We start from the raw sequence: 20,686 nt of genomic DNA on the forward strand, positions 1-20,686 counted from the left end.
ATGAGAAAGAACGTGTGCTTTTCCTAGTAAAATGTAATTTTGTGTGTAAAACATGGAAATGTTTTTTGTCATATTGATTTTTCTATTTATTTGCAAGGTTATTTTTATTTGTTTATTTACTTTTAAAGTTTTGATTTCTTTGCTATTGTAGGTAGTCCGTAGAAAAAAAATAAAAATAATAATAATTCTCCTTATTGTAATACGGCCCCTCAGGACATGCCTATGCATAAATCCGGCCATGCGTGTAACACATCTAGTCTTTCATTAATGCTATTGTGTTTTTATTAGGGTTTTACATGTGTCATTTCAAACAAACACTGCTTAAGACACAAGATTATTTTGATGTGTAATGAGAAAACGTGATTTAATCATCAACAAACATGCAAAATTTTAATTGAGCAATTTTAACAATTCAGTTAAATGGAGGCAAACAATGCACAATTCATATTTTAAATCATAAATGAAAAGGTGACAATTCATACCTTTTTTATATTTACATGTATATGGCCTCTATACAAGCTATTTTTTGCAAATTTAAGATGCAAAATTCTATATAAGAAACAGAATTCCTTGTTCTTTAAAAACGCTTTGCTTTAGCGATAAAAGAAAGAAAATCTTTAATGCCATTTAGTAATCAAAATATTTAACCGTGTCGTTAATAATTAGTGCGCAGCATAGATCCAAAAACAGCTGAAGTTCATTTTAGTCCAAATAAGTTCACATTACTAGATCATTGGAAATTATTTTCCAACAGCACCATAGGAACACTTAATGGTGGGGTCTTTTGGATGAAACACATCAAATGTGCATGTTCTGTAATTATACTTCACAATGCAGCCTTTAGTCATGGAAGTCACTCGGCCCATCCTATAACAAAAAGCATATCACTTCAGAGGAAATGTCTTGAAATATAAAACCTACAACATGCTGTTCATTATCACAGAAATATATTTCAACTCATCCCTCAGCTTGTAAACGTGAATGTTTATGAACCATGTTTAAAATACAGCAACAGGCCAGCATGACCTCAGGTTTAAAAGAGATGGAGCTAACAATGAACAACTCAACAATGCTAGAGCATACATATAAGTAAAAGAGTACTACAGGAGAGAACTACAGAAATAATATACATTAAAAGTTTATTCTTAAGTGCGAACTTAATGTTTTCGGAAACATAATTGCACGTCATTAAATGGCAATGTATTATATTTTACATTTATATGCAATTTGCTGAACTTAAGAGTGCTTTTTTCACCCACGTAAATAAGACTTAAGTACATTTTATATGAAATATGCTTATAGTGCACTACATGTACTGATAAGCATTCATTGTAAACTAAAATATACTTTGATGACATTTCTATTGAAACTGCATGTATTTATTCTAAATGTAATTTTTTACACATCTGTAAGAATGAAGTTGCAGTTTAGTACATTTAAAATGCATTTATACTTTAAATGTAATATCGAATAACACTACAGTTAAAATGATAATCAAGTGTGTGCTTTAGTATGTTAGTCAACAAATCAAAATAAGTGTACTTCTTTAAAGCACGACAAACTATTATTAAAACATAATGACTTACAGTGTCCTTTAAGGTAAGACTTTTAATTTGACTTTGGAAAAGTATACTTGAGTGTGTTAAGAAACATAGCCATGAAAGTGTTCTCTCTTTTAAGTGCACTTTTATTTCAGGAATATTGTATTATCTGTAATACTGTATTATCTCTATTATCTCTTAACTCCAATTGTTTTTGTTTAAAAAATACTGAAGGACAAGGACAAATGAATAAAACTATTTAAAAACAATATATTTTCTAAGTTTCAACAGCAGTTAGGAAGTTAAATGTCTTACTTGTCACAGCACCCCATTCTGCCGGGAGAGCAGGTACATTTGATACACCTGGTGTTGGTCCAAGTACTTCCCATTGGATGCTTGGAGTTATCATAGCCATCAACACAATATTTTGCCCCTGTTAAGATTTGATAAGAAGAAATCCAATGTTTATTTACCTAAAAGTGTCTTTTAAATATATAGTATGATGAGTGTTTCCTTGTTATAATTGAATATTTTCTGATTTATTTATTTATGATTCAAACACCTATTTTCTGTTAGAAAACATGATTCAAATGCAAATAAATGGTGAAAAACTTCAAATAAATGGTGTTATAGTTAGAAGATTAGATATATAGTTTCCACACTGTAAGAAAAAAAATAAATAAAGTTGAGCCAACTTAACATTTTAAGGCAACCAGCTTCGGCAGATTTTTGAGTTCTCAACTTGTTTTTAATTTATGCAACTAAAAGTTGAGAATCTCCTACAAAAATAAGTTGAGAGAACTCAAAAATCTGCTGAATCTGTTGTTTTTGTTTTTTTTTACAGTGAATTACAAATTTATTATTTTTGATGTTTTAACCAAAAAGTTTATTATTATTTTTTATTTGGTTCATTTTAGGTCAGGCAAAGGCAAATATTGTAATATAATACAATTAGTAAAGAAAAAAAGAAAACACCAGTCATGCATAGTTATACATTCAAATACAGTATATAAGGAAAGAAAGAAAGAAAAATATGTAACTAAAAGAAAGAAAGAAAAATATGTAACTAAAAATAAAATATGTATATATATATATTTTATTTTTAGTTACATATTTTTCTTTCTTTCTTTCCTTATATACTGTACATACATATATATGTTATAAAAAAAGGGGAAAGTTTAAAGTTTAAGTTAAAAAAAAAAAAATAATAAATAAAATTAAGATACAGTTGTCTCCTTAAAATATTCCAGAAATGGGCTCCAGACTTTCAAAAAAGTTTTGGGTTTTGTTTTATTGCATACTTTTTTGTAAAAAGTCAAAAACCCATTGGTTATAAGGAGGAGCTGCTGCTGACTTCCAGTTCATGCGAATAAGTCGCCTAGCCAGTAGAGTTGCAAAGGCTACACTGTCAGCCTGTAATGTGTTTAAATTGATAGATTCTGGAAGAATGCCAAACAACGCTCTTAAGGAGTTGGGGTCTAATGGTAAAGAAAAAATAACAGAAAAGCATCTAAAGACCTTCCTCCAGAAATCAGACAGTTTCGGACAGGACCAAAATTTTGTTTTGATGCAAAATAACTAAGCGATGATTTACTCATCATGCTATGATGAAATGGGCACTATAATAATAATAAAAAAAAAAAAACCTAATAAGAGTGAATTTTGACTTTTAAAGAAAGAATTAAAAATATGGTTATTCGTGTGTCTGTGTTTTTATTCACCTTGTTCTAGATGTGCAAGGGAGCAGGCAGATTCGCTTAAAGAGACAAAGGCACAAAATACCAAAACCACAGCCAAAGATGTCTGTAAAGAGAAAACTAGGAACTTATTACAGAAAAAACACAGTATACAGCGGTAAATGTTAATGTATAAATTCTATATTGATCAGTAGTATTATTAAACTTACCATTGTTGCAAGTTTAGCACAGATGCTGGTCTGAAGAAATACAGTCATTAAGTCTTTTTAAAGAAAACAGAAGGGGAACATCTCATTTCAACACACGTCTGCATTGAGCAATGTGTTTGATTACCAAATTTAACTAGTCACTTGCACTTTTATGCCGAAAAATATGTTTCATGTGTTTAATGCAAGTGAGATGGGCCTACTAGAGGACCTTTATGGATAGGTTATAGAGTATGTGAAATAATTATAATAATCAAAAAGTCTTTTTAATAAAGACTGATTTATCTTCTGTGACTATTTGTAATGTTGCTGAGTAGTTATTGGTTGCTAAATATGTGGTTTATTTTGAAATTGTTATTGTTGTAAGCAGTTATCTGTTTCACAACCACTTAACAACACTTCATATTTTTACATATTTCTCAATATATGATTGTGTCAGCCTCAAGTTGTCACAATAAAAAAAGTTGTGGTAAGTCTGGTACATAAGGTTATAGATGAGACCAGACAAACGGTGTGGGTGGTCTGCTAAAATATTGATTAATGGAAGGTGCAAGTGATGATTGAGTGTGTGCAGATGAGAACCAAGAGGGATGCTGGGAAATGTAGGCTGGTGACTGGAGATTGTGACACAAGTGATTGTATTGCATGTATTGCATGTTCAGTAACAAACTTCATGATCGTAAATGCAAACTAATCAAGCCCTGTGGTCTAAGTTAGTATTTTAATGCTCAATATATGAAAGCAAAACAGTGAATATAAAAATCTTTTCTCACAGTGTTCTCCTATTTTTAGACAACAAGGTCTAAGGGAAATTATTGTGGGTGGTGGGAAAATTTTGGTGGTGGAAGGAAACTTTTTTTTTGGAATGTTTTGTTAGTTTTTCTTCGAGCAAAGAATATTTTAATAGTTGACTGAACGTTTTTCCACTATAAAGAACATTTTGTGGAATGGAAAGATCCCATGGATGTTAAAGGCTCTACATGAAGGAACCAGCAATGCCAATAAACAACCTTTATTTTAAGAGTGTATATATCAGTCATTCATTTGCAAGCACTGAAAATAACTTGCCCAGTGATGCTGGTGAACTATTCCATACAAATCATACAGACAGCTCTTTGCTTTGTTTTGTTTCTGGAGCTTGAAAGCCGGTGTACTGTTTACTTTGAATGTCTGTAAAAGACAGAGCAGCTTTACATTTAGCAAACTTCCTCCCTTGTGCTCTACAGGAGAACACAGTGCTTCACAGCTGAAACAAACTGTCTCAACTGCAGTAGAGTCCTAATGTGTCAGATGCTGTGCTGATGCAGATGGGATTTTGGGCTAACCATTCACTCTCATTTATTACTAAGAGAAACATTGTGTTTAGTGATACGCTTCCCTGTTTCACGAGTTGTCAAGTACAGAGAATTGTACTGCATATGAGGAACTGTAAATTCAACCTGCAGTTAAATTACTTAACAGACAGATATTTTCATTACTCACTTCTGGTTTTGTATAACAATACTAGTAATACTAAACTATATCTCACAATGTTCTATAATTATATATTAAGACAACTACTCCCACCAAATCACAAATCTCAACAACAGTTCCAACTTTACTGATATCTAGTACCAATACATTGATGTAGTCTTTTGGGTATTTCTTTATGATGTAAAGCAGTGGATCCCGAACAGCTGAAAATCAACTGAAGAATTGTACAGAATGATGTAGGCCTAAGTCTTCTGTATGTTTCAAAATACTGTGATCACAAAAAAAAAAAAAAAAAATCATGGCTTTTGGGGACCACATAGTAATGTGGGTAAATGATGCATACTATTAATGAGAATCTTTCAGTCCCCATGTGTAATGTGCAGGGCTGAGTTCAATTATGTTTAATGGCAAATACCTGATAATAGACTAGCATTTAATAAGATTATTGAATAAGCAGGCTTTTAGCAGATATTCCCCATTTGTTTAGAGTGCAAAGCTTTTCTGTGATTTGTTTTTGTTTTTCTTCATTTAAAATGGCATATGGCTGATATTTCTTAGGGATGGGTTGTCCTGGGATGCCTTGCAGCAGGGTTTGGACACATAAGTTTCATTGTGCGTCGGCCTGAAGTCATGTTTGCTGTGCCGAGGCCTGATATGGCTGTCTTTAACCTAGTAAGAGATTAATTGAAGGTTGAAGGTCAGCTCTCAAGTGGGGAAAATAGTTCAGAAATAGTTATTAGCATCAGGCAAAAATGCCTTATGTCAACATAATCATTGCAGTTTAATGGACACTTTTAAGTAGTGCTTTGAAACGATTAATCGCGAATAATCGCATTCGAAATAAATGTTTTTGTTTGCATAATATATGTATGTGTACTGTGTATATTTATTATATACATATAAATACACATGCATGTATATATTTCAGAATTTGTTTTATATTTATATATTAAATATATTTATTTGTAATATAAAAATGTGATATTACAGAGACTAAAAACATCATTTTACATTTTTATTTACTTTTATATATTACATATTGTTTTTATGTTTTACATAGAGTATTTTTTATGTATATTGTCTTTTTTTTAAATCAGGTAACCTAAAAATGTTCTTTATGTAGTAACATTTAAATGAATTGCTTGTCTTCTTCCTTAAAAATATTATTTCATATGACTGAACCAAGGTTAATGTGACTTAATGTATGCAGGTCATTTTAGGTGATTATTGTGAAAATACATGTGAGTAAACCAAAAGTACCTTGCTCAAGCAGCATGTGGCTGGGTGGGTAAACCGATGGCTTGGGACGGAGCACTTCTTTTGATGGGAACTGCTCCTGTGCTGTTGTGCTGTAGTATTTTCCAGCCAGATCAGGCCTCCCGAATGTAACATTGCTCAAAGTCCTGATGCTGGGTCCATCCACATGCACTGGCAACTCTGAGTGGTTTATCTGATAAAACAAACATCCCTGAGTTAGAAACAACACGCTTTGTATTATTGTAACCTAATTTGCAGCAGGTCACAAACCTCTGTAAGGAAGGACTGGTTTGTTGTTGACAGTCTCTCTTGGTTGCCTGTAAGTTTCTCTCATTTGAACACAGAGCTGAGAGTCGGGCATCTGCGCTCTAGGTGAATAGGGCCTGGTAAAAACAAACTTATTAAAGTGACACACTTGATGAATATATCATGTTTATTTTTTAGAAAACTTGTGAGGAACCCTTCTCCACCCCCGCCCCCTGGATCTTGGTTCTGAGTTTTTGGGAGTCCACCATGCCATATCATCCGACCTACTGAATTTATTCATGTTTAAAGGGATACTCCACCCCAAAATGAAAATGTTGTCATTAATCACTTACCCCCATGTCGTTCCAAACCCGTAAACGCTTTGTTCGTCTTTGAAACACAATTTAGGATATTTTGGATGAAAACCGGGAGGTTTGTGACTGTCCCATTGACTGCCAAGTAAATTACACTGTCAAGGCCCAGAAAAGTATAAAAAGCATCGTCAAAATAGTCCATCTGCCATTCAATCTGAACTTTATGAAGCGACGAGAATACGTTTTGTACTTCAAAATGGCGCTACGCTGGCACAGAGAGACAGAGAGGAGACAAATTGTTGAATACATGTCATTATTTTTGTTTTCTTTGCGTACAAAAAGTATTCTCGTCAATTCATAAAATTCATTAATGACAAAATTTGCATTTTGGGGTGGAGTATCCCTTTAAGACTTAATTGTTCTTTTTGGGGTGGAGTATCCCTTTAAGACTTAAATGACCAAAAGGCTCTGGGTGAAAACTGTGTTCATGTCACGTAACTGAGTATAGTATAGTATAGTAGTCTATAGAATAGTATACAGTAGTAATACATTGAAATAAATTAATAGCTAACTATAAAACATTTTCATTATTTTTTTCATATTAAGTCTCTAAAATGTAAAAGCAAAAATATAATTTTCCATACTTTTCCCCAGAAACGTTTTGTTTTGCTTTTTAAATCGTGAATGTACATTTGCCTCTTAAAGTAGCCTACATCCAGCATTTCATCTAAACTAGGCCTTCTGGACCACCAGCAAAAGCCTAATATAATACAAAATAAGCCTAGAGTAATAGTATGGAGAATATCAAAACAAAGCACCAGAATATTTAAGTGTAGTACTTGGATAAAATTACGAAAATTAAAGTTTAACATCTGGATTGTAAATCCAGTCCGGGTTTCACTCAGCTCCGCTCGCGCGGGATAGACTCCAGTCCGGGTTTCTCTCAGCTCCGCTCGCGCGGGATAGACTCCAGTCCGGGTTTTCCGTTGATCCGCTGTGGCGCGGTAGTAAAACAAAAGACAGTCGGCCGTAGCTGAACCGTCATTATAGTGTATATTATTTTGTTGGAGTTTATTGTTTTCTCGTCACATGAACGCGATTTCCTCAGTATTGTCTACATTATTCAGAAGACCGTTCTTTGGACCGAATTGGCATGAAAGGAGCCTGATACTGAACAGTGAGTAACGTTGTTGTGAAACGAGTTAGCTTCCGAGCTAGCTAGCAGCCTGCTAGATCATGTTATAGCACTGTAACGACTAACTTACACCTAAACGTTTCCGGGTTTCTACGCATTGCTTCATGAGTCAAGCATTACACGCGACATTTCAGGTAATTTATTGTGATTTAAAAGCTCAACTGTAGCAAACTGGCATGAATGCGAGGGAATGCGCGGGCCTCTCCCGGAGCACATCAGTACTCATGGGCCCCAACTGAAAATATTACATTAAAATACAGTTTACTGTCATTTAGCTAAGCTACGCACTGTAACACCAACCAGCTCCGTATGCTGTGCTTTAGAAACTACTTCAGTTGTATTTGTTTCTGTTAAGAACTGTGTTTGTGAGGTTTACACCACGTTCTGGGGGTTTTAGAAGCATTTACCATGGTAACTTTGTTTCTACTATTGTTGCTACAGTAAACCTGTGGTAAGTTTGCAGTAGCCACCGCTGTCACTACCAAAATAAATGCCAGAAAGATCATAACAGACCTCATTCATTTAAAACTTCACTCAAATATTAGCACCTGTGGTATTTTAGCAGAAACTGTTATCATTGTGAAAAGAGTGCACTTAACTGTATTGAATGTGCACTTGAAATTGTAAAAGTAGCCTATATTCAAAAAAAGAAAAAAAGTGCTTAAGATAAACTGTAATATTTTTTCACTTAATTGCAAATAACGTGCTATTAAGTTTCTGAAAACATTACAATCAGTTTGCTCGTAAATGTATTCCTTTATTTCCATAAGTATATTATTTCCATTATACATCATTTGTGACCCTGGACCACAAAACCGGTCAATTTTTTGAAATTGAGATTTAGGGCTATACATCATCTGAAAGCTGAATAAATAGGTAAAGCTCTGATGTATGTTTGATTGATGATTGGTGTATGTTTTTTTTTTTAGGATAGGACAATATTTGGCCAAGAAACAACTATTTGAAAATCTGGAATCTTGAGGGTGCAAAAAAATCTAAATATTTAGAAAATCACCTTTAAAGTTATCCAAATGAAGTCCTTAGCAATGCATATTACTAATCAAAAATGAAGTTTTGATATATTTACAGTAATACGTTTGCAAAATATCTTCATGGAACATTATCTTTACTTAATATCCTAATGATTTTTGGCTTAAAATAAAAATCGGTACAAATATACCCGTGCGACTTAAGACTGTAACTTAACTGTTTCATTGCAGGGTTGATGTTTACGGTGCAAGCGTCCAATTTTTGTGGAAACCGCAGAGCCTCAGTGCGGGGCTAGAGGACCATGTTCCGTCCTGGAGGAGACTTCCAGACATCGGCTCGAAGGATGGGAACGTCCCTGCTATTCCAGCTGTCGGTTCATGAGCGAGAGTTAGACCTCGTGTTTCTTGACCACAGCTATGCCAAGCCCTGGAATGCCCACCCAGATGCCAGCAGCGCGCGGCCCACCCGCATGCTGTTCGTCACCCCGCGGCGGCAGCCGGAGCCCTCTGTGTGAGTGAAGAATAGCAGACGGATATCTTTTACCTTATTTGAACTTGTAATTGACATCTGTTTTGAGTGGTCTGATCACACTTTATCAGACGAGGCAGCTGTTCACACCTGGTATCAACAACTCTAGCATCTCAAGTATGTCTTCTGGAGCTCAAATGTGTCTCTGTTAATGGGTCATATTACAAATATAAAACAAATATCACATCACCAGTTTGCAACTATGACATCAGCTGTTTATTATTTTGATTTCAGTTTTTTTTTTTTTTTTTTTAGGGCCCTATGAATTCTCAAATTCAGCTTTTTGTATTTTAATTTTTTGGAATTAAAATTGACTAATCAAGGATGTCTAATTAATCGAAATCATGAAAGTTGTTCAGTTTAACAATAGTTTATTAAAAGTTATATTTTTTTGGGCCCATATGCTATCTGTTATAATTTTTCAGTATTTTCTCCATAATATCTCTCAAATTTCCTTATTGTTTTCCCCCAGATTTTCCATTTCGGTGGTTTAATTGTTTTTTAATAATCAAAAGACATATCTAATCTAGAGCTTAATGTGGTGTATTAAATTTTTTTGAAAATTATTGTATATAAATTTTATTATCTACAACATTTGTCACCAAAAGAAGACCTCAAATTTGTGAATGAATGAAAGGTTTTTTTTAAGCATAATGAAGTTAAATTTTATGTTTTGGTAAACGAGGTGTTGCACAACAGTGGTTGTGCTGAAATCATAGGTCCCTAGACATTTTAAAGCTAGTTATCTATTTATCATTAAACGTATATAAAGTCATAATACAGTATATAATGGGTTGTGATGTTATCTGCTACAGTGATTCGGACATTTCCATCGACGTAGAGAGTGTCGCACCCAATCCAATGCCTCTCTATGACAATCAGAAAGCCCGCAGTGTGATGAACGAGTGTGAACGTCACGTTCTGTTTGCTCGAACCATCGCTGATGGACCACCACCTCCCGATGATTGGGAAGAACACATCAACAAGTAAGAAAAGCTGCTGATGGGTCAATACTAGATTGCAGAAATATGAGAACGAGGGAGATTATATAAAAGTATAGTTTTCCTCTTACATCAGAGATGTTTTGCTTGTGATCGACTTTTCTTCAATCTGTTTTTAGGGCTGGCTGGTCATTGGCTCAGAACAAGCTGTTCAATAAAGTATTGAAAGCACTGCAGGCAGAAAGACTCAGCAGACTGGCCAATGAGGGTGTGAGTTTTCAAAACTGGGTTTAACTTGCATACTCTGTTTTGTTCAGTTAAATGCAAGAGCTGTTGTTTATCAAAGGTGCTTGAAACTATTTTGTTCACTGGCTGTAATAGTGGTGGTTTTAGAGTGCATACTAGAAGTCTTTTCAGGTCCTAAGGTGTGTACGTGATCACTTCAAACCTGACATTCGTTAATTTTTTTAAACAAGAAAAACCCAGCCTGAGTTGATAAAATATGAAAACCCACATCAGGTCATCCTCCCTTTTTTGAAGGTAAAATTCATTCTCTGATCTTCCTTCTTACGACTTTAGGTTTGGTAATTTACAGATTTGCAGACAACAGAGAAAGAAAATAATTAGGCTATAGTTATATATTTTTTTTTTTTACAAATTTGGGTCTTCTCAAGATCTCTATTTGGTAAAACCACATTTATTTAAAATTACTTACGCCCGATCACAATATATTTTTCCATATCATACAATATTGATTATGTTTATCATGGTGTTCATTAATGGGGAGGAAATGCTTTCCACTTGTTTATTAGACCTTAACAATGAATTTAAACAACTTTTTTTCTTTAAATTAAACTATTTTAATTTAGGGCCCCATTAAATCAGTTTTTGTTCTAAATTCTTCGTTTTCCATTTATTTTTCTGGATTCTGTTTTATCTTTTATTACAAATTTATCAACAGAGTTGTCTAATGAAATGAAATAATTCAATTTTAACAATTTAATCAATCTTTTAAATTTTACTCAAATGAAAGTATAACAATTAATTTGGATGAAAATGACCTTGTTTGTATAATATTCCTTAAAAATAATAATATTATTACTTTGAGAAGTACATTTTAGTATATAGTAGTAATATATTTCTGTCATAATGTCTTCAAGTTAAACCCAACTTTGACATGTAGTGATGAAGGTCTTTCAGTTTTATTTTCAGTGTGTAATTGATGATAGTTTTTCTCAAATCGAACAGTAAAAAGCTTGTGAAGTGACTCTCAGAGCATCTCTGAAGATGAAGTTCATGTCCTGATATATTGAGATGCGGACGCTGAAAACACTGTCAGTGTCACGTGTGTTTGAGTTTGTGTCTCAGAAGAAACTATGCCATTCATTCACACAGAGACACGCAGATCATGCAGACTTAATAGGGACATGCTCAGACTGGCTGCTGTTGCCTTTATTTCTGCTGTTAAATGTCCAGAGCTTATCATCTTTATCAATATACATTTTATAGAGACCTCAATATAATAATAATAATAATAATTCATTACATTTATATAGCGCTTTTCTGCTTTTCTAAGCACTCAAAGCGCTCTACATTGTGAGGGGTGGTGTCTCCTCGTCCACCACCAGTGTGCAGCATCCACCTGGATGATGCGACGGCAGCCATAGTGCGCCAGAACGCCCACCACACACCAGCTTACTGGTGGAGAGGAGACAGAGTGATGAAGCCAATCAGTGTAAGGGGATGAATAGGAGGTCATGATGGTCAGAGACCAATGGGAAATTTGGCCAGGATGCCGAGGTCACACCTCTACTCTTTTCGAAAGACATCCTGTGATTTTTAATGACCACAGAGAGTCAGGACCTCGGTTTAACGTCTCATCCGAAAGACGGAATATGATATTGTTTATCATCCAGCCCTACTAATATCAGCATCGGTTTAATGTCAACAACAAAAGATATTAGATCTATTGTTCCCTTTTAACAGTTGATAATCCTATTTGTTTAGCTACGCATGATTATTCTCTTAGATTAGATTATTTGCTTGTAGCGTTTTTTTTTTGTTTTTTTTGTCCCTGCTGTCAGAACAGACCTGCCATAAAACCAAATGAGAAACATGATGAAGGATAGATGTTTCTAATGCAAACGTTATCTCACTCACTCTCTGTCTCTGCTCTTCACAGGCCTGTAATGAACCTGTCTTACGCAGGATAGCAGTGGATAAATGTGCTCGTAAGGTCCGCCACGCTCTGGCCAGCATCAACTGGGACATAAAGCTGACACATTGGCTTCACAGCACACTTGTGGAGTCTTTGAGTCTTGCTATGCTGGCGGCTTACCTTGATGTACTGCAGACACTCAAAAGCAAGGTGGGATGCCTTATTAATATATTACCACTGTTTGCATAGAGTCCATAGCAGGAGCTTACAGAAGACTATATTTAGTCTTCTCATGTGACATGTCCACATTTACCCTTTTAGGTACCATCCCTGATCGAAAGGATGTTGCTGTCATCCTCTGTAAAAACAGGAGCGACAGGGGCTGAGGCTCTTTCTCTGCTCCTTAAGCGGCCATGGGACCCTGCTGTGGGTGTGCTGTCACACAACAAACCAGTATGTACTGCACTTTTTGATGTTTTATTTCCTCTTATCCCTGTACTGTATTATACTACTACATGCCATCTATCGTCTAAATGGAAGTTCATACCTTTTTTGCAAATAAAAGGTGCAATATCTTTTCGTTTAATTGTAAAAATGACGCTTTTCAGTTTGTGGGTCTCATGTCTTTTTGCTGTGAATTCATACTTACTGGACTGAAATAACTAAGATTTACTTGATTATCCGTACATCATTTCTTTAGAAAAATGTTTAATTATGAGAATCAAATATAACTGCTCTCTCAGCCATCATTGTATTGGTTTGCATTATTTGTTTGACCCCACAATAAAAAAAAATTGCAGAGCTTTGATTATAAAACCAAACATTTAAATATCATCTTAAGACATTTTATTGGGAGATACAGAGTAACAAAAAACTGAAATTTATATGCATTTGATGTAAGTGGCTTGCTATACTGTTATAAAGGTTTGCTTTACAAGCTACCAGAATTTAATCTCACTTTTTGACCATATAAATATCAGCATATGCACCAAATTGTTTGTTTGTGGTAGTATTTCTGTAATATAAAAGACTTCAACTACAAATGTCTGCTGTTTGAATCTAATCTGAGTGTTCATGTTTATTTTTTCAGAGTAAACTTCCTGGATCCCCCCTGATCCTGATAGCTCCATCAGGACCAACAAACCCCGCCTTCTCTACCTCTCGACGAATGAGATTCTGGCAATCTCAGCTCTCCTGTCTAGGGAAGGTAAATACAGCTGTCACAAACACTTTGATTTTGTGTTCATCATAATTTCTGATTTAGGCATGGTTTCATTTAGATTAGCATCATTTGTAAATAAAATACTGTATTAACGTTATCATTCTTGTATTCATAAAGTCTGATTCAAATAAAATTGATTAATTGTTTTGGTGATTCAGGTCATTCCCATTAACGTTCATGTGGGCAGTGGAGCCAACATAGGAATCACGCAGTGTTTAGAGCACATGATCGGCACAGTCAGAGGAAAAGTTATTGAGGTACAAAACAACACACAGGACCAGCTAGCCAATTACACTTTTGCTTTTCAGAAAAATATATGGTAGCACTTTATTTTAAGGTGTCTTTGTTACACGTTACATGTGCTTATTATTATAATAACATTAAATGATGCATATTTACAAGCAAGTAACCCTAAACCATTTTGTTTAATATTTGTCATTGTGTCTTAAATGATCCTGTTCTTGCCATAAAAATAATCTTAGGTGATGACATGGCAAATAATAAAGAAATCATGAGGTGTATTTAAAGATTTATTTATTTTTTGCTCTAGGTTCACAGTCACTTTCCTCACAAGCCGATCATCTTGGTGGGCTGGAATGTGGGCTCATTGATCTCTTGTCATGTAAGTCTCTCTTAACATTAGTTTTCTGATTTGTCGTCTATGATCAGCTGTAAACTGATGAATTCATAGAGCTCTTTGTTTGTGTCCAGGTGTCCCTTATGGAGTATGTGACTGCTGTTGTGTGTTTGGGTTTCCCTCTCCAAACCGTCAGTGGGCCCCGAGGGGTAAGAAGAAACACAGTTCATAGTTGCTCACTGCGTTTTGCCATGATGAGCAGCATGAAAACATTTCGCAGATACATTTAACATTGCTGGCTGAAGTATAAAGTTTGTATTGTGTTTGTCAGGATGTTGATGATCCGCTGTTGGACATGAAGACTCCAGTGCTGTTTGTGGTCGGTCAGAACGCTCTTCAGTGCAGTCCTGAGAACATGGAGGAGTTCAGGGAGAAGATTCAGGCTGATAACAGCATGGTAGTTGTTGGAGGGTCAGACGACAACTTGAGGTTTGTGTCTTCAGACATTCACACGTGTGTTTAGACGTGTCTGTTTAGACTGGTTGAAAGCATTTGGCTTTGTTTACAGGATAAACTCTACTAAGATGAAGACAGAAGGCCTGACGCAGACCATGGTGGATCGCTGCATTCAAGTCAGTACTTCTCAATTCTCTTCACCACATTTAAAAGCTCATATAAAGTTCATATCAGTTAAGCATGATTTGACATGACATTCAGAGTGAAAATAAAGGCCAGAACCAGCTAAAGTCTAATTTTAGGGAAAGCTGAATTTTAAACGTTCTCTCAGTTATTCAAGTCAGTACTTGATACATGCTCTGTCTTGTGTGTCCTATATACTTTAGCCATAATCATTTTCCCCTTTGTTTTCAGGATGAGATAGTTGATTTTCTGACAGGAGTTTTGACCCGTACTGAGAGCCATGGCCACGGCTCTGGTGAAACTCGAGATTTGGATGCCGAGAAGAAGAAGAGACCACGTCGTGAGCTGCCCTTTGATCTTGAGAGGTCACGACCCTCTTCACCTGCTGTGAAGGTACCTATCTCCCCACCTGGGTCAGAGGTAAGAATACTATTTTGAAAACAAATGCTGGATACACCATGAGATGTGTGTAAGCTTTGTTCGCTTTAGCTTCAACTACATAGAAAACGTCTGTTCTAGAAGAAGGAATTCTACCCCACCCCCGAATTTTTCTTTCTGTACTTTTTCTGGATTCAGTTTTAATGGTTGAATTAAATTGTAGTAATCAAAAAGAATGTCTAATTAATTGAAATAACACTTGTACAATTTATGAGAAGTTTAATAAATAATACAATTTTAGGGTCCTGTGAAAAATATTTATTTTTTTCTAGTTCTGTCAAAAGATTAATCGCATCCAAAATAAAAGTTTTTGTTTACGTAATATATATGTGTGTGTATATTTATTATACATATATAAAAACTCACATACAGTATATATTTTGAAAATATCTACATGTATATATTTATATTCATATAATTTTATATAATTTATCATTATATAAACTTTAATAAATAAATTTTATAAATATAATAATTTTATAAACAAAATATGTACATGTATGTGTGTGTATTTATACTTAACAAATATACACAGCGCACACACACATTATGTAAACAAAAACCTTTATTTTGGATGCGATTAATCGTTTGACAGCACTGTTTTTTTTCTAAATTATATTTAATTTTTTCCCCAAATTCCATGTTTTCCATTAATTTTTTTGGATACTGTTTTAATGGTTTACTTAAAGGTCCCATGGCATGAAAATTTCACTTTGTGAGGTTTTTTAACATTAATATGCCTGCCTAATATGTTCCCCTAGCCTGCCTATGGTCCCCCAGTGGCTAGAAATGGCGATAGGTGTAAACCGAGCCCTGGGTATCCTGCTTCGCCTTTGAGAAAATGAAAGCTCAGATGGCCCGATCTGGAATCTTCCCCTTATGTCGTCATACGGGGAAAGGTTACCTCCCCTTTCTCTGCTTTGCCCGCCCATGAGAAAATTAGCTACAACCGTGCGAGGCGAGCGCAATATATATATATTTTTTCCTCAAGAGACATCATGGCTTGCAAACAAGCGAAGCACTGTTATTTGGCACTTCCGATCTGTTCTACTCTATGAACTGTCACATACTGTAATACAACTGAATATCAGTAAGCGACAAGTGCTTGGAAACGCTGTTTTGTAAATGATTTATTGATGAGTCTGCTGCTTTAAGGCAAACTGAAAGCACTGCTTCTCTGCCGGTCGCTGCTCAGAACAAACGCCGAGAGAGGCGACACTGCGCCGGTAGAGTCAGACCTCGCGCTCGCGGGGCAGTACTGGAGACATCTTCCAACTGAATGATAGCTAAGGTTTTAAAAAAAAAAGTCCCTAGGTTTGTTAGTATGTAACCGTTATTGGAAAAAAGCCGCCTAAAGGGTCTGAAAGTTACTAAATATTGTTCTAAAGTCGCGCTCGTGTGTGTGAGACGCGGGAACTGATGGCAGCGGGCGGAGGATATTGTTGCGGCCCGCCCAGGTAAAGTCTTTGTGTGGGAAATACTGACCGGATCCAGACACAATATTTTAAACTAACCATTCGGAGACATCCTGCTGTAGCCGCTGAGTTGCAACTTCTTCATCCGGTGCTTCTCCATCCGGATCAGATTCTGGGTCAAACTGAAAAGCTTGAACGACTGTGTGTCTACGAGCCATTGCGATACATCCACTGTCAACATTAGCGCATGGTACAGTGGCCGCAACCTTCACACCCACCCTCCACCTTGCCCCGCCTCTCTCCTCCTCATTAGCATTTAAAGCTACAGACACAGAAATGGCACGTCCTAAAGAAAGCTCATTGTGGGACTGGCTCGTAGTGGCTGAAATTCTGCACCAAGGCTGAATTTCGGGAACGAGACTTCAGATACAGGTGTTCCGTTTTTTTTCCGGCACAAAAACATTCATTAATGAAAATTAAATTAATCTTTTTTTGGGGGGAAAATAAAGGGGATTTAATATTACAATTAAAACATTGAAGACATATTTTATGATTTTTCTAAAAATACGGTTTTAATCATTTTAGTAGTCTATTACGTACATTCTACTGAACAGTAGGAATATATTTCTGCCACAATGTCTACAATTGAAACTCAAACTTTTATTTTGACGGGTTGTCGTGAATACCTTTACATTTCTGTGCGTATATGATATGAGGATAGTTTTACTCAAATGAAACTGTCAAATGCTCATGAAGTGACTCTCAGAGCAGTTCTGGAGATGTTGTTCATGTATTTATGTCCTCATTTAGTGAAGGGCAGACGTTAATATCACCGCAAGCCTCACACGCTTTTTTATGAGTAGCAAACAAAACCGTGCATCTGCGCCATACATTAACACAGAGACAGGCAGAAGTCATATTTAAATAGTCGTTTTGCGGCTTAATATTTACAAATACTAGTGGGAGTGGGCTCACTTGTGTGCATTTGTGTGTGTGTGTGCGTGTGCATACAGAGTGCGCGAATGTAATGTAACGTTAGAGACAGAAATAACATGCCGTTGTGTAAATAAGACAAATAACGTAAGGCTATTTAAGTTTATTTAATAAAAGAACAAGGTATAGACCTGTTCTATTGGAAATGTAACTTTAAATGACTTCTGTTGCGATCTGGTGATAAAGAGAAAATAAAATTAAATAAAATTTGACCTTCAAGGGGGGTGGGGGGTGCCGTTGGGAGGGTGGGCCGCGGTATACGGTGAGAATTCAGTGTTTCTCTCCGCTTTTTCCACATCACAGAATTCATAGGGCCCTAAAAACTCTAGTAACCACATAGTGACATGCCTAAAACCAATCAGAACGTAGTTTTACTTCATATAAAGAGGCAGTGGATCATGTGAAGTAATTCAGACCTCAATGATGTTTCCCCTGCAGGATATGTCCAGTGTCTGCAGCAGTCCTACAGCCAGTCCCAAACCCAAGATGGTCGGGCTTTCTCCAGCTCAGAAATCCAGTCTCATTACTGCCACACAGCTGCTGAAGACCCACATGCAGCGCTCAGGAACTGTGCTCACACACAAGCAAGCACAAGGTGTGTAAACACAGATCCAGCCCCAGAACCCCACACACAGGATGCATTTTTGTATGTGCTGTTATTTGTTGTGCTAAGGTTGTTTTTGCCTGGTGGGATACAAATGCGCAAAATATATGGCAACCAATTTTATACATTACTCATAACAAAACCGGTTGTAATGTGTCTCATGTCCCCTGCCTTTATCTCTATTTTTGTTTTTGAACGCGAGAGTGTGTCCTGTGTGTGTCTACATAACGGAGTCATGTTTACCCCTGATGGGCCTCTTTTAACCCTCAGCTGTTCTGCCGTTGCCTGTGCATGTTAAATGATAAGGGTTACGCAGTTTACAGTTGAAAAGCTAACGTTAACCCTCTGGGATTGAGGAGAGTCTCAGATCCCATCAAGCAGTAATGTTGTGTGTGATTCCTGTCTTTTCTGTCCGCTCTACTTTCCTTCTTCACGCTCTCCATCTTTGTCTTCCGTTCGCTACAGCTCAGTTCGCTGCTTTTATGAAACATAATATGCTGGTGAGGAAAAGCATTCCTCCTGGCAGCCCATCATGTCTCTTTGGTGAGTATCTCTCCCTCTCTTTTTCCTTCTGTCTTCCATCAGTCTGCCCCTTTCATCTGTCCTTCTGTACTAAACATTGTTTGTCTTGTCTGTCACATACGTCACTTTTACTGTTTCACCAGCTTGTGTTTGCTAAAGACACTAACAATAGTGAATGCTTAAAGTAATGACTGCTTGCAAACTTACATTCTTCTTGGCAGAATGCATCTTAAATCAGTGGGAGAGGGTAAAAAAAAACCTCTAGTCATAGTTTTTTTTATTTTCCCTTACAGAAAAGGTGCATTGTTTTGCTTTTGAACCTTTAAATCATTTAAAGTAGTATTTGACTGATAAATAGGCCTATTTATTTTTTTAAATGGAGTGTCTCTTTAAACTAAGTGTAAATAGCCTGCCTTATTAGCAGAAGCTATTTACACTTACTCCGCCCACCAATGAGTGATTGGGCTAGTCAACACTACAAAAGACGATTATTTAACAACGGCTCCAGTGGCGTAAGTGGTAAAGCACATACCCCAGTCTTTTTGACACCAACTTTTTTTTTTTTTTTTCTCAAAACTTTTTCAAATCACTTCAGAAAGGCATTTATTTTCCAAAAATGAAGGAAATAATTGAAAAGTTGGATATAAAGTATTGGGTAGGTGTAGGAAGGGCTTTATTCCAATAAGGTGGCATCCATTTAATAATTTGAATTAAAATTATAATTTACACTCAAAACATTATTATTGCATACTGTTTTATGATGTACTACAATAATGAAGTGCAGATAATTGCCACTATTTGCAATAAGCAGAAAACCCTGTTATTTAAACAGTGTAAATATAATATATAGCTATTTGCACTTAGTGAATATAGCATATTTGTAGCGATGTGTATTTTTTACTGTAAGTGCAAATAGCCACTGCCTTTTTAAACTATAGGCATTGACCAAAATGTTCTTTTGTTTGGCTGAGTCAAAAGTAGGACTTTTATATTGACATTTGAGAACCCAGCTCCCATTCTCTGTCTTCATTAATGTCTTTATTTAACAGATCTGTCTAATAATTGAAAAGTGTACGCTATAGTATTTTTTCATATGCTGTCGGCATTCTCAAGTCTTTGAATATCTACTAAACAATAGCAAGCTTCTGCAAAGCCAGCTGTTAGATCTTCTAGTGTGCATTGTAACCTGCATAAAATGTATGTGTGATGGTCCATCCATGCAAAGGATCTTGTGTGAATTGGATGCGGACAGGAGAGTTCAAATGTCACTGGACATGCACATGCAAGCAACATTAAATCCTTGGTCTCAATCTATGCTGCGCTTATGTAGTTTGCCACTATGTCATATTTATGTCGTATTCACTGTGCTGTATAGGGGTGGGACAATAAATCGATATGGCGATATATCGCGATTCTTCTTAGTGCGATACGATAATCGATATCTGGTGCCAAATATCGATATTTTAATTAATATAATAAGGTGCTCTAAATAGATTTCCCTGTTCACAGCGTCTAAAAATGGGTGGAAATCGCGGCTGCTCCATTTCCATCTTCTATCCAAGAGCGCTCTGAGCAACCATTATCCACGTTCGCTATGAAGATGGGGAAGCACGAGGAACCGAACAATAAACTGATTTCCAGCCACTGTATTAGCTTTACTGCTACATATGTTTATGGAGATGAAAACTAGCTGCCCCAGAACAGCTATCAGCGTGGACCATAGGCACCGA

General features: G+C 36.0%; 2 protein-coding genes across 12 annotated transcripts in view; one reads left to right on the forward strand and one right to left on the reverse strand.

Annotated features, from left to right (window-relative positions):
• Positions 1–266: 266 nt before the first annotated feature.
• msmbl (microseminoprotein, beta-like) lies at positions 267–7,970 on the reverse strand. Its single transcript, XM_079382677.1, has 7 exons — positions 7,574–7,970; positions 6,445–6,557; positions 6,178–6,367; positions 3,448–3,477; positions 3,263–3,344; positions 1,857–1,974; positions 267–867 (listed from the first exon to the last, which is right to left on the reverse strand). Exons 3-7 carry the CDS (start codon positions 6,307–6,309, stop codon positions 741–743), a joined length of 489 nt encoding a protein of 162 aa, XP_079238803.1. The 5' UTR covers positions 6,310–6,367; positions 6,445–6,557; positions 7,574–7,970; the 3' UTR covers positions 267–740.
• The window catches only part of LOC306848242 (KAT8 regulatory NSL complex subunit 3), a 30,229-nt gene continuing 17,254 nt past the window's right edge, over positions 7,712–20,686 (forward strand). The window contains exons 1-15 of one of the 11 annotated variants that reach the window (XM_079382665.1): positions 7,728–7,911; positions 9,150–9,429; positions 10,263–10,433; positions 10,568–10,658; positions 12,571–12,756; positions 12,868–12,999; positions 13,637–13,753; positions 13,927–14,025; positions 14,319–14,390; positions 14,480–14,554; positions 14,677–14,834; positions 14,914–14,977; positions 15,216–15,404; positions 18,269–18,425; positions 18,900–18,977. In XM_079382665.1, the coding sequence (XP_079238791.1) occupies positions 9,221–9,429; positions 10,263–10,433; positions 10,568–10,658; positions 12,571–12,756; positions 12,868–12,999; positions 13,637–13,753; positions 13,927–14,025; positions 14,319–14,390; positions 14,480–14,554; positions 14,677–14,834; positions 14,914–14,977; positions 15,216–15,404; positions 18,269–18,425; positions 18,900–18,977 (1,798 nt within the window). In that variant the 5' untranslated portion in view covers positions 7,728–7,911; positions 9,150–9,220. Of the gene's footprint in view, positions 8,064–9,149; positions 9,430–10,262; positions 10,434–10,567; positions 10,659–12,570; positions 12,757–12,867; positions 13,000–13,636; positions 13,754–13,926; positions 14,026–14,318; positions 14,391–14,479; positions 14,555–14,676; positions 14,835–14,913; positions 14,978–15,215; positions 15,405–18,268; positions 18,426–18,899; positions 18,978–20,686 lie in introns of those variants that run through there. The other 10 variants (XM_079382669.1, XM_079382671.1, XM_079382668.1 and 7 more) reach the window with 10 other exon arrangements.

Source organism: Barbus barbus (genome assembly GCF_936440315.1).
Source record: "Barbus barbus genome assembly, chromosome: 28".
Lineage (NCBI taxonomy): Eukaryota > Metazoa > Chordata > Actinopteri > Cypriniformes > Cyprinidae > Barbus > Barbus barbus.